The sequence below is a fragment of the Heterocephalus glaber genome, unplaced genomic scaffold (assembly GCF_053883595.1).
Source record: "Heterocephalus glaber isolate CG9 unplaced genomic scaffold, H.glaber_assembly_v1.0 deba00001733, whole genome shotgun sequence".
Classification (NCBI taxonomy): Eukaryota; Metazoa; Chordata; class Mammalia; order Rodentia; family Bathyergidae; genus Heterocephalus; species Heterocephalus glaber.
In genome coordinates this window covers 15,221,215-15,235,235 of record NW_028258444.1, presented here as the reverse complement: position 1 = coordinate 15,235,235, position 14,021 = coordinate 15,221,215, and the positions used below count along the sequence as shown (strand labels likewise).

Sequence of the window (14,021 nt, the reverse complement as noted above, 5' to 3'; positions counted from 1 at the left end):
CACGTATAAATGTATTAAATATACCTACTGCTTTAAATACACTGTCATTCTTGCCACTTTCTGAAGCAGGTCTAGAAGTCCTCTTTTCTTGAATACCTTTATTAGGTGAGATTTAAAAAAATATTATAAATATCCTTATCAACCTCATTCTCTAGATCTGGCATTGGTGCTGTGTGACTTCTAGCTTTTCACCAAAGTGAAGATGACCATGAAAGGTAAATGTTTTGAATGGATTTAGGACACTGAGGCAACCACAGCAGGGCAACTAAAGATGTAAATGGAGGACTTCCAGAACTGCTTCAGAAGGTGGCAAGAAGAATGGGGTAAGCGTGTTCCAAGCAAGGGGGAGTTATTTGAGAGAGATTAACGGCAATATATCTTTTAAATAATTCTTTAAAAAAAAAATTTGGTGCACATTTACTATGTATTTTTTTACCTTCTAAAATCCTAAAAAGGAATCCTAGAAAAGAAAAATAAAACAAAAGGAAGAAAATTGTTCAAAAAAGTAACAGAAAGGAAGATTTCTTAGAATGGTAATATGTAGGTGTCCAGATACAATGAAATAATAAAATACCTGATAAATGAGAGAATTGTACCAAGTGTTTCATAAAATTCTAAAAGTCTAAGGATATTAAATCTTAGAAGAGGAAGAATAAACGGGCTACTACAAAGGTCAAGGATGGTAAGGATTGGTGGCACACATCTGTAACCCTAATATTTTGGAGTTTGAGGCAGGAGGATTTGAATTTGAGGCCTACTTGAGCTATCTGTGTGTTCAAGGCTGTCCTGGATTGCATAGCAAGGCCTTGTATCAAATCAATCGAAAGAAAAAACTAGAAGTAATAAAGTGGTGTAAAAACAATTAGAGGATCCTTTCTCAGTTCTCCTGGAGGAGTCAGTGTATATTTCACTGACATAATAAATGAAAGAACAATCTGAGATTGAGGAAATGAATTTCAAGCCAGGGAAAAAATAGAGAGGCCCATCAGGATTATGGCAGAGGACAGTTCAGAATGACTATTGAACAGCAGCTTTGAGAATTAAAAGTTCAGACTATATTATTAAAGGAAGAGTATTTCCAAGAGAGTAGGGAACAAATTTGATGGATGAGTTGATGTCTTAGGGTGTAATAAGGAGAGATCTGCAACACTCTAGGAGGCTGAGGCAGGTGGATCACAGGTTGCAGCCCAGGCTGAGCAACTTAATGATTTAGCAAGACCCTGCCTCAAAAGATAAATGTAAGTGTTGGGGATGTAGTTCCATGTGAAAACCTGTGTGTTCAATCCCAAGTACAGGATGAGGGTGGGGAGATCTATGCTTTCATTGTAGAGTTACATAAATTAATGGTAAATACATAGAAAAAGAAATAGAGAAAACGAAGCTGTTACTGGATTTAGGTAAAGCAAGAAGTTGTTTATGGCAAATAGCCATGGTTTAACTCCTATTAATAGTTACGTAGTTATAATACATCATGTCCTGTATCACATAGAGACAGTGAAGGCTGCAAAGAGGATGGGTATGGCAGTGATAAAGAGAAAACACCTTTATCTTCCATTAGAAAAACAATAAAACACAACTAGGTATGGTGGTATATGACCATAATGCCATCACTGTGGGAGGGTGAGGTAGGAGGATTGCAAGTTTTGCGCCCAGCCTGGGTGACCTGGCAAGGCCCTGTCCATCCATTCACCCACCCATCCATCCATTCCCCCATTCACTCATCCATCCATTCATAAAGAAAGCAAGCCAGGGATGTAGCTCAGTGAGAACCTGGTTTCAAACTCCAGTAAAACACACACACCACACACTCACATGCTCACTAAAATATATCTGAAACAAAATCATTTTTTGTTTAAATTAATTTTGTATTTCTTATTATGTATAAAGACATTAAGAAATAGTTAAATATTAGAAGAAACAAAAGATTTGAGGAGTACTTTTGGTAAGCAGAAATCAGGAGTGGATAGTTCTGTAGTTTTTGTGTCATATGCCTAGAAGTGCTGCTTGCTTATATATATGCATAACATTCATAAATATTAAATGAAAAGGCAAATCACTGCTTTCTAAAGGAAGATTGGTAAGATGGATTTGTGATATTATATCTAGGTGACCATGATTTAGAGAAATTGATCAGTATTGAATGTTTCAGAGGTTGTCATTGGAGGCACTCAGTACTTAGTATGGCTAGAAAACTTAACAGTGCTTTCTATAGAGAACATTTTGTCTAATGATTGTTTCCTGAGATAGCCTTCCAAATGAAAGCACTCTATATAAACAGTGTATACTCATTAAGTATTGAGTGTTATCAAAACAACTCAGCACCTTAGGGCATACAAGACACTATGTTAACCCAGCACAGCAATTCTGGGAATGCAGCTGTGTAGTACCACATTTTTACCCCTGGCTTCTTAGGGAATTTTGAAAATCATTGGGTTATCTTTTAGGTAGATATTAAAGGGGTACAATGGAAAGTTAGTTCCTGAAACAGTCATCTCTGTTGCTCTCAACATCTAACTTCCATTTGTTACAACAGTTGAGGGTGGGATGTGTGTGAAGGATAGATAATAGTTCTAAATCAAACAGTTGTTGCATAGCAACTTAGAAGGAAATTAGTATACCAGTAAGTAGAAGGTAGGCTTTTAGCAACCAGACTAACAAGAGCACACAAAAATACATACAATCATGCAATAGTAGGGAACAGGCCTCCTGGTTAGTGTGATTTATTTTGTAGAAAGTTTTTGTGAAAAAACTTTGTGATTTTTTTTGTGAAGCAAACAAGGCTAAAGGTTAAAAAAAAAATTTGTCACAGGGCCAAGGATTTAGCTCAGTGGCGCTGCGCCTGCCTCGCAAGTGCAAGGTCCTGCATTCAGTCCCTGGTACCAAAAAAAAAAACCTTGTCATTAGTACTGTAAGCATTTTCTAGAGTTTTGAGAAGGGTAGCAGTGACAGTAGCAGTAGCAGTTTATTGTGGACCATGTATTGATAGGTAGGGATGATTAATAATAGAAGCTTGATGATAGAGGAAAACTAAGAACAAAATCTGTAAAGCTGTAAATAGTTTTTGTGGTTAGTCTGAATTTTTCTAATGTGGAAGTATTCATAGAAATTAATCTTCAGACGACCAGTTAAACAACAACAAAAGTCATAAACAATGCAGCCAACAACATCACTGTAAGAAAAAGTATGGATTTTTCCCTTAAATTAAGTGTAACTGACAAATACAATCATAGTTTGACATACATACATGTAAAATGATTACTACAATCAAATTACATATCCACCAGCTCATATACAGCAGTTCTTAATTTCCTTCACTTAGAAACGTTTCATGTTGCACATGGTAAAAAATACTCCTAAAAAGAAAAATGTGCTCAACATCTCATTCCCAGAGACAGATTGAAATAATTACATGAGCACTAATCTCGATGATTTCTTGACATCTCTATACATTAATGCATTTTGAAATTAAAAAGTAGGCAGTGCTATATATACTGTTCTGTAACCTCCTGTTTTGTAACCTGCTCTTTCAACATGATTTCTTAATATCCTTAATAGCTTTACCCACATCTCCCCTTTTATCTTCTCTTATATCCCTCACACTTCTCACCCTTATTGCCATCTTCTTATCTACTAATAGTCTCCCTCTTACTTTCATGTCATCTCTTTTTGATTCCTCATACTAGGGAAAACATGTGGTAATTGTCTTTTTGAGCCCAGCTTATTTTACAACATGATTTTGTATCCATGTTCTTTGTTTTTGTATCCATGTTCTTGCAAATAACATAATTTTGTTCTGTGTGGCAGAATTATACTCCATTGTCTTTCTCTGTCACAACTTCTTTATTCATTCTTCCATCGATGGATACTTAATGCTGATTCCATATCTTGGCTGTTATGAATTATGCTATAATAAACATGAATATACTGGTATCCCTTTAGAATGCTGTCTTTAATTCCAAGGAGTGGTATAGCTAGGTCATATGGTACTTCTGTTTTTAGTTGTTTGTAGGAATCTCTCTGTATGGTTGCCATGTACATTTCTACCAGTATTGTAGGAGGGTTCCTTTTCCCCTCCATCTTCAACAGCATTTATTGTTTTTAATATTCTTGATGATAGCCATTCTGACTTTGGTGAGATGGAATCTCAATGTAGTTGTGATCTGCACTTCTCTAATAGCTAAAGATGTGTGGGACATTTTTTCATAATCTTTATTGGCCATTTGTACTATTTTTGAGAATTACCCATTTAATATTGGGGCGGGTGTTGTTGTGTGTTGGTGTCTAGATACTAATCCTCTGTCAGAGTATCTGGGAAGGATTTACCCCTATTCATTCGGCTGCCTCTTCTGTCTGTTTCTTTTTCTGTGTAGAAACTTTTTAATTTGACATAGTTCCATTTGTTGATTCTTGGTATTATTTCCTCTGTTATTGGAGTCCTGTTCAGGAAGTCTTTGCCTGTGCCAATGGCTTCAAGTGTTTCCCATTTTTTTCTAGAGGTTTCAGAGTTTCAGGCCTTATACTGAGGTCTTTGATCCATTTTGAATTGATTTTTGTACAGAGTGAGTGAGCTAGGAATCTAGATTAAATCTTCTATTACCAGATAGCCAGTTTTTCCAGCACCATTTGTTAAAGCAGCTGTCTTTTCTCTAGGGTATGTTTTTGGTGCCTTTGTCAAGAATCAGATTGCTGTAGTGGTATGGGTTTATCCTTTTTTTTCCCCCAGTAGCAGGGATCGAACCTTGTGCTTGGCAGGCAGGCTTGGCACTACTGAGCTACATCCCCAGCCCAGTATGGGTTTATTTCTGTGTTCTCTATTTCTTTCTTTCTTTCTTTTTTTGGTACCGGGGATTGAACTCGGGTCCTTGCACTTGTGAGGCACGCAGCGGAACCACTGAGCTAAATCCCCAGCCCTTGTGTTCTCTGTTTCATTGGTCTATATGTCTATTTCTGTGTCAGTACCATACTGTTCTTGTTTTTATGGCTTTGTAATATAATTTGAAATCCAGTATTGTGATACCTCTAGTCTTGGTCATTTTGCTTAGGACTGCTTTGGCTATTTTGGGTCTTTCATTTTTTCCTGTGGATTTTAGGATTTTTTTTTTTCTAGTCATTGGAATTTGGATGGGAATTACATTGAATCTATAGATTATTTTTGGTAATGTGGGCATTTTAACAGTTCTGCCGATCTATGAACATGGGAGGTCTTTCTATCTTCTAGTGTTCTCAGTTTCTTTCTTCTGTGTTCTGTAATTTTCATTGTAGAGGTTGTTCACTTCCTTGGTTAGTATGATACCTTGACTGATTGATTGATTGGTTTTTTTGTTTGTTTGTTTTGATTTGTTTTTTGGAACAAGGTCGCACTATGAAGTTCAGGCTGGCCTTGAAGTCACTGTGTGGTCCAGTCCTTGAACTTGAAGTGATCCTCCTGCCACCACGCCTGGTTTACCTAGATAATTTTTTTAACTATTGTGAATGGAATTGTTTTCTTGGTTTCTTTTTCAGCTAGTTCATTATTGATGAATAGAAAAGTATTGAGTTTTTTATGTTGATTGTATGTCCTGAAAGGCTGTTTTAATCAGTACTTCTGTTTGAAGAAGGGGAATACTTACTTGAATTGAGTACTGGTGGCTAAACTAATTTACGATTGAAAAAGGCTGGTGGCCTCACTTCCCACTGCTCAGCTCCTACCTGTGATGAGACAGCAGTACCTGTCTTTTAGGTCACAAAAGAAATACTAAGCATACCACTGATACTAAACAGTGTGATGACTTATATATTCCTTTTGTTACAAGATAGTTTAAGGTTTTGCATAGGGTGGCAGAAAATGTTGACTAGAATTTTAATGGTTGTGCGCTTTGAGCATAGCAGTTTTTATTTTGACCTTTTATATTTTTCTCATCTTCATGGCTTAACAAGATAAGATGACATTAGCATTTGAAAAAATTATATAAATGCAAGTCTTTTCTGTGTATTTTAACTTTCTCTTGCCAATGTCAAAGGTTTACAACCTTTCAGAATAAAAATTGAGGCAAAGTAACCAAGTCCTTTGTGTTTTTCTACAGGAAACGCTTCATATCATAAAACAGGAGGAAAGAAAAATGCAGCAATAAAGATAGATAAGGTTTGTAGAAATAAAAGATTCTTTTTTACAGATAGTAACACTTTATGGTTACATAGCGCAAGTGCCTCGGTAATATACAAATATTTAAGTGTAACTATTATTGAAGTATGCTTATTTCCTGTTTCACTAACTGCTTTTTATATTTCTAGCCTCGAAGATCAAATCAGTGTACAAGTTATTGCTTCAGAAATTTTTTCTCCAATATATTTTCTTCTGGTAGTCATAATGGAGACTCTTCCTTTACTCGCAGAGCTTACTGGTTAGTATTTTCTACATTTAATGTATGTTCTTTATTACTGATAATTTAATCATTATAATTAACTTTTGATAGAAATTTAAACTAGGCTCAATTAAAAATTATGAAAGTTCACCTTGTTTTGTTTTTCTTTGGAAAATAAACTACCTCTAGCAAAGAGAAACCTTGTTTTTTGAGTTTCTCTGTCATACAAAGCCTGCCAGTGGGCTTTGTTTTCCATAATAAGTTGTTCTGTACAGTCTTATTCTGTGACGGGGAAGGAGGCTATTTGTTAAGTTGTTGGAGTGGTACCTAATAAAGCAGAACTCATTTAGAGCAGATCCTATCATCTTTGAATCCATAGTGACTGGCAGTAGATGCTCAGTAGATATTTGTGGAATTTGAAGATTAAGTTTGGGTTTTAAAATCACATAGAGGTAGTAGGACCAACATGGCACAACAAGATTGTGTGATTTAGTTTTACAGCTTGACAAACTACCAAAGAAACAGTCTGAGTAACCTTTTAAAAAGCTGAATTGTATCCGTTCTTGGTTGTAATAACCATACTTTTCTTTGTTTTCTTCATTTGTTTTATGTGTTGTTTAAAAAAGGAAACTGTTGGGCTGGGGATTTAGCTCAGTGGTTCCGCAGCCTGCTTTGCAATCGCAAGGTCCCAAGTTCAATCCCCAGTACCCAAAAAAAGGGAAATTATTGAGGGCTGGGGATTTAGCTCAGTGGCAAGGTCCTGAGTTCGATCCTTGGTACCGGGGGAAAAAAAAAAGGAAAATATTGTACCTAGAATTTCTCTCATTAATGGGGTTATTAGTCTGAATTGATGCTTTGAAAATTCTGTCATTTTATGATCAAATTCAAAGATTATTTTTAGAATTTAGGTAATTTTTTATTTGTGATAATTTTACTTATGTTAAGGAGTCTATATGAAAGTGTTTAAAAAGGAAAAAGTTCTTATTTTCATAAATATGATCCATAATACTGTGTATGAGAACTGCTATTCTTGACATAATCCAATTGTTACTCTAACCTTTAATTTTTGAAATTCTGATGGTCTCAATTTATCTTTCAGTACAGAATTTATGGCAGTCAATGAAATCAGTGCCTTGATTGGGCAGAAGAGACAGGAACTGGAATTGTCATGGTTTCCTGATTCATTACCTGGAATTGGAAGGTAAAAAAGAAGTGTTCATCAAAATGTTTACATTCTAAGATGAACACAAGATATCATTAATACTTAAGTATGAGGGTACTTATTCAGTAGTTATCTTCCTAAGGAAATTTTGTTAAAAACTTTGGTGTTTCAGATACGTAATGAAGATTTCAATGTAAAGGACCCTTTGGCAAGGACAGAATCCTTAATTCATCTGTTTAATGAGTTTAGGTATTTCTATGCTAGATTGATTTAGAGGGGAGAGCACCAGACTAGCAAGATTCATTATTAGTAATAACATTCAGACCTGTCAACCTTCTGTTCTTTCTCCATTCTGACCTGTGTGCTGTCTGTTGAAGCATTTTTTTCTGTATTTCCTTTTTTTTCCAAAATCTTCTAAATGAGTACTTGATCAAGTGCTTAGTGTGCTCTGGTATTCTGACTTTCTATAGTTCAGACCTTTCTTTCAAGTCCTGAAGTTACTGGCACAAGTGCCAAGTACATCCTACATAAAGATCATGGTCTCTTGAGTTTTATATTCATTCCCTATAACATATTATGACTTTTTATTCTTCACTATAACTCTGTATATGACCTTCACCCTCAAGGAATGATGATTGAACTTAAGTAGAAGTAAAATTAGGAAGTCCAGGTAATGTATACTCAAACCTTTCCTTACAGTTACACATTTTTGTACATATGCAAGTTGCACATTATTTTAAAGCTTCTCTTACGTCAGACTCTCTCCTTATACTCAGTGAAATAACTTTTTTAGGAGACCTGAATTTAACACCGGCAAATAAGAAAAAAGCTTGTTAAGTAGATTCAGTTTAAATGCAGAATATTGGCAGGGGAGGGGAGGCTCCTAACTGGTCCACAGTGACACGGAAAGGCCATCACCCCCAGATCAAGATGCCATATAGTGATATGATAGTGATTCCTTGGTTGTGTAGAAAGGAAGGAGTTTGCAAAGAAACATAAGGAGTTTTCTAGAAAGATGTAAATGTATGGTTATAGATAGATTAAAATCATTAAATGACACTTAAAATCTGTGTTTTAGGTTACATTTCAAAGTTGATTTTAGAGTGGCAGAGGAATAAAAGATGAAATACTAACCTTTTAAAAAAGAAACATCTATATTGTCTTTGTCTCTCTGCCATTAATTTAACAGAAAAACGGGATTTTAAAAGTTTTTTCCTTTGTAGTGAATTAGTAGCCATCTTTGGGCCATGAGTAACTTTTATTTTATATTTTTATTTATTAGGCAAAACAGTTTAAGCATAGTATTTTAAGATTGCTAACCTGATTTGGCAAATTAATTTTAAATTGTAGTTTATTTTTTTAAAACTAAACCATCTTTGTTTTAAATTTTCAGAATTGGTTTTATACCTTGGAATGTTGAAGCAGAAGTTCTTCCTCTCATTTCTTATGTGTTGCCAAGAACTATTTTTCCAACAAGTACCATATCTTTAGAAAATTTTGGTAAAGTTTCTAAAATATTTTTCTGTTTTTAAAAAATTATTAGCTTCTTTCAATTTCATAGAAATGTGTTGCTGACTTAGAAAAGTTGTAAAATATAGTAGCTCTGAAACATTTCTGGAAATAATTGGGAAATGACTTGACTTTAAAATCATTCCAAATAGAAAATATATTCATAGTAGAATTCTGTTCAGCTATAAAGGAGAAAATTTTGTCATTTATAACCACCTGGATGAACTTGGACATTATCCTAAGTGAAATAAACCAGACACAGAAAGACAAATACTACATGATTTCATTCATGTAGTTTCTAAAAAAGTGATTTCATAGAAATTGAGAATAGAATGGTGGTTAGCAGGAGCTGGGATATGTGGGGTGGAATAGGAGAAACACTGGTCAAAGGATACAAAATTTGAGTTAGGAAGAATAAGTTCAAGAGATTTGTTGTATAACGTTGTGTCTATAGTTCATATGTTATACATAATCTTGAAAAATATTGAGTAGATGTAAAGTGTTGTCACCAAAAATATATTGTGTGGTAATATGTGTTAATTAGCTAGATTTAGTCATTCTATGATGTATATATACTTCAAAGCATTGTGTTGTATATGGCAAATACATCTTCATCTGTCAACTCTAAAAGTTAGACAATCCACTTTAAAATTTTAAGAAATTATAACTGAGACTTTGAGCAACTGATTAGAAGTTTCCTTTCTGTTCAGGGATGCAGCGTCCAAACCATAGATCTTTAGAAGTAATATCTGTTAATTAAGAACAAGTATTCTGAGTCTTTACTTGTGGCTAACTTGACAGTTTTCTTTTTTCTTTTTGCCTAAATAGTAACATCTCATAAAAAAAAATAGCAGTTGCCCGATTTAATATATTTTCCTTTTATTTTTCTCATATAAAGTTCCCCACATGGGTCCAAATCTGGTTATAACTTATTTCACTAACATTTTAAGAAAGTCGTTGAAGCCTTATATTACTCAGATATCAGTAGCTATGTACTTAAAATTTCAAAGATATATTTCAATATGTTTTATACTTTTTTTAATACTAAAATTAACTAAAGCAAACTATTCCACTTCTGTTTGAAATATACTTTACAGTTTTTTGTTTTGTTTTTCAACATTATCAGGTCCTCCTTGCAAGGGATATGCATTAGCACATACCCAAGAAGGAGAAGAAAAGAAACAAACTTCTGGTACTTCAAATACCAGAGGAACAAGAAGAAAACCTGCAGCAACTCCTACAAGGAGATCTACACGTAACACAAAAGCTGAGACAGTCAGTCAATCTCAGATATCTCCAACATCAAATAATTCTGGGTGTGATGCCCCAGGTAACAATAATCCTTCTGTAAGTGTTTTCTCTCCAGCTGAATCAGAAAAACAAACAAGGCAGGCCCCAAAACGGAAGTCTGTAAGAAGAGGAAGAAAACCACCTGTATTGAAAAAGAAACTTCGGCGATCTGTACCTCCCCCTGAAAAATCATCATCTAGTGATTCAGTAGAGGAAGAAACACTGGAATCTGATGCACCACCTGTGTTAGAGAAAGAGCAACAATCAGATGTAGAAGAAAGTACTAACATTTTTTCTGTGCAGACAGATGTAGAAAATCAGTCTGCTAAGTGCTTGAAAAGTTGCAGTGAACAAATAGAAGAAAATGAATGCAAGGAGAATCATGATGTAGAGGAAAAAGTAGAATCTTCATATTCTGGATCTTGTACTGACGATCCTCCTGTGTTAGTTGGAGAGGGGGAAGAAGATAAACCTGAGAATACAGGTGTAGAGGCTGACATTTTAAATTTAAAAAGTGAAATTTCTAAAGATATTTTTGAAAAAGAAAGTGATCCATTAGAAAGTCAAGACCAGATACTGGAATCTTCAGAATCAGAGGTAAAGGCAGTTACATCTACAAATCCTCCAAGTGATTTTTTTACATGTTCAGGATCTGAAATTGAAGTACACCAACCTGTATCTAGTCTTCAAGATGAGATACCTGAGAAAGCAGAATTAGTGGCTAATGAACTAAAAGTAATGGAAAATCCCACAGTGGGAATTATTGATCATCAGGATTCTGTCATAAAAGTAGAAGAGCTTGTAGAGAGCCCCAAGTTAGAATCTTCTGAGGGTGAAGTTATACTAACAGTGGACAGAAAAACAGTTGAGACCTCAGAGATTCAGTTGCTTGGACATACTGAAACTGAAGATGCAGAAAAAACAGCAACATTTGAAACTGCAGAAAATGAAAATTTTAATAGTCCTCAAGACTCTGAAGATAATTTATTAAAAAATCTTAACACCAAATTGGATGAGTCTTTAGAAGAAAAGACTGAATCTGTAGTTGAACATCCCAGATCTCTAGAGTTGCTTAACAGGCACATTGAACAGACCGAGAAGCATTTTAGTGAGGACAACAATGAAATGATAGCTATGGAGTGTGACTCACTTTGTAGTGACCAAAATGAATCTGAAATTGAATCATCTGTAAATGCTGATTCTAAGCAACTGATTGAAAATTCTACGGTACACAGTTCTGAAAATAATACGCCATCTTCCTGTCCTGCAAATGAGAAGGTTGAAACTGTATCTCAGCCATCTGAAAACCCAATAGATACAGTAGATAAGGCCAAAAAACCTCGTACTCGAAGGTCTAGATTTCATTCTCCATCTACAACTTGGTCTCCCAACAAAGACACTGTACAAGCAAAGAAACGCTCTCAGTCTCCATCTCCCAAAAGAGAAACTGGAAAAGAAAGGCAGAAGTCTCGATCACCATCTCCTAAGAAAGAATCTGCTAGAGGACGGAGAAAATCTCGTTCTCAGTCCCCCAAAAAAGATACCACGAAAGAAAGGAGGCATTCTCAGTCTCGGTCTCCAAAACGAGATAGTACTAAGGAAGGCAAAAGATCCAGTTCACCGTCCCCAAGGAGAGACACGTGTAGAGAGAACCGAAGATCTCAGTCAAAGCTGAAAGATTCATCCTCAAGAGAAAAATCTAGGTCCCAGAGCAGAGAGAGAGAAAGTGAGAGAGATGGGCAGAGGAGAGATCGAGATAGAGATAGGAGAACCAGGAGGTGGTCCCGATCCAGATCTCGGTCTAGGTCACCATCGAGATCTAGGACAAAAAGTAAGAGTTCATCATTTGGTAGAAATGAAAGAGATAATTACTCTCCTCGATGGAAGGAAAGATGGACAAATGATGGTTGGAGATGTCCACGAGGCAGTGATCGGTACAGAAGGAATGATCCAGAGAAACAGAATGAAAATACAAAAAAGGAAAAAAATGACAGCAGTCTAGATGCTGATGATCCAAATTCTGCTGACAAACATAGAAATGACTGTCCCAGTTGGGTAACAGAAAAAATAAACTCTGGGCCTGATCCAAGGACCAGAAATCCAGAAAAGTTAAAAGATTTCCACTGGGAAGAAAACAGAAATGAAAATTCAGGGAATTCTTGGAATAAAAACTTTGGTTCTGGTTGGATGTCTAACCGTGGTAGAGGTAACCGTGGTAGAGGTGCTTACAGAGGTGGTCTTGCCTATACAGATCAGAATGAAAATAGGTGGCAGAACCAAAAACCCCTCTCAGGGAATTCAAATAGTTCAGGGAATGAGTCTTTCAAGTTTATCGAACAGCAACCCTATAAACAGAAAAGTGAGCAAGAGTTCTCATTTGATACACCAGCAGATAGGTCAGGGTGGACATCTGCATCTAGTTGGGCTGTGAGAAAGACCCTGCCAGCAGATGTGCAAAATTACTACTCGCGGCGAGGGAGGAATTCTTCAGGTCAACAGTCTGGATGGATGAGACAAGAGGAAACAGCTGAACAGGGTAACATTCTGTTTATTGATGCTGTTTTACTTGAAGAAAAGTTATATATGTTATTTGTGTGAATTGAAATGATCCTTATCGATAGTTTTTGTAATGTTAAACTGAATCCTGGTGGTTGTTTACAAGTCACTTTGCATTATATAGGTATACATCATATGTACGTCAATATTTATTATTTTTTACCCCACTCCTGCTCCAAATTTTGCCAAAAGTGAAATATTTTATATACTGTTTGCTGAAATAGAAGAGTTTGGGATTTTCCTATGCAGGATTTAACTTCTATTTCAGTTGTGTATACTTGAATTTTTGTTGATCATTGTTCTTATGCAATAAGTTACTTTTCTAATTATCTTTTTTTGGTAAGAACTTGCAAGAAACTTAGGCCCATCTCAAAAGGAGGGGGTGGGGTGCCTTCTTAGCATGGGTAAGACCCTAGATTCAATCTCCAATACTGCAAAAACCAAAACAAAACAACGGTGCAAGAAAAATAGGTACTGAAAATATTAAAAATTGGTTATACGCACATTTTGTAATCAGTTAAGATTTATGATCTTTTTCAATTAGTCTCTTGAACTTACTCTTTGCAAATGTTGATATGTTGTTATATGAATTTACTCTGAAAAGTAATGTAAAATATTTTTAATCAGAGTATCATTCTACATTATATGAGCAGATTAATCGGAGATTGGTTTTGCTGTACTGAGTCTATTAATTGCTCTTTAATTTTATTATGAATGGTTCTTTGTGTTCTTGTTTAGAGATTTGTAACATGATGTTTTTTCATAAACCTTTTTCTTTTGATAGATTCTAACCTAAAAGACCAAACAAACCAGCAAATTGATGGTTCTCAGCTACCTGTAAATATGATGCAACCACAGGTGAATGTAATTCCACAACAAATGAATGCCCAGCACCAGCCTATGAATATCTTCCCATATCCTGTGGGTGTTCACGCCCCTGTGATGAACATCCAGCGCCATCCCTATAACATTCATCCTCAGCTGCCTGTGCATCTGCACACAGGAGTGCCTCTCGTGCAGGTAGCCGCTCCTCCCACTGTCACTCAGGGATTGCCACCGCCACCGCCACCGCCACCGCCCTCCCAGCAAGTCAACTACATAGCTGCACAGCCAGATGGAAAACAACTGCAGGTAAGTTTGATCAAGATAATTATCAACTGGGT

General features: G+C 35.7%; 1 protein-coding gene across 6 annotated transcripts in view; it reads left to right on the top strand.

Moving 5' to 3' along the window:
* The window catches only part of Scaf11 (SR-related CTD associated factor 11), an 82,127-nt gene that overhangs the window by 63,305 nt on the left and 4,801 nt on the right, over window positions 1-14,021 (top strand). For 5 of the 6 annotated variants that reach the window (XM_087200066.1, XM_087200067.1, XM_087200065.1 and 2 more), the window contains 6 exons: window positions 6,063-6,121; window positions 6,271-6,380; window positions 7,441-7,542; window positions 8,897-9,003; window positions 10,139-12,838; window positions 13,643-13,989. In XM_087200066.1, coding sequence (XP_087056192.1) covers window positions 6,063-6,121; window positions 6,271-6,380; window positions 7,441-7,542; window positions 8,897-9,003; window positions 10,139-12,838; window positions 13,643-13,989 — 3,425 coding nt within the window. Of the gene's footprint in view, window positions 1-155; window positions 324-6,062; window positions 6,122-6,270; window positions 6,381-7,440; window positions 7,543-8,896; window positions 9,004-10,138; window positions 12,839-13,642; window positions 13,990-14,021 lie in introns of all 6 variants that reach the window. The other variant, XM_087200068.1, reaches the window with a different exon arrangement.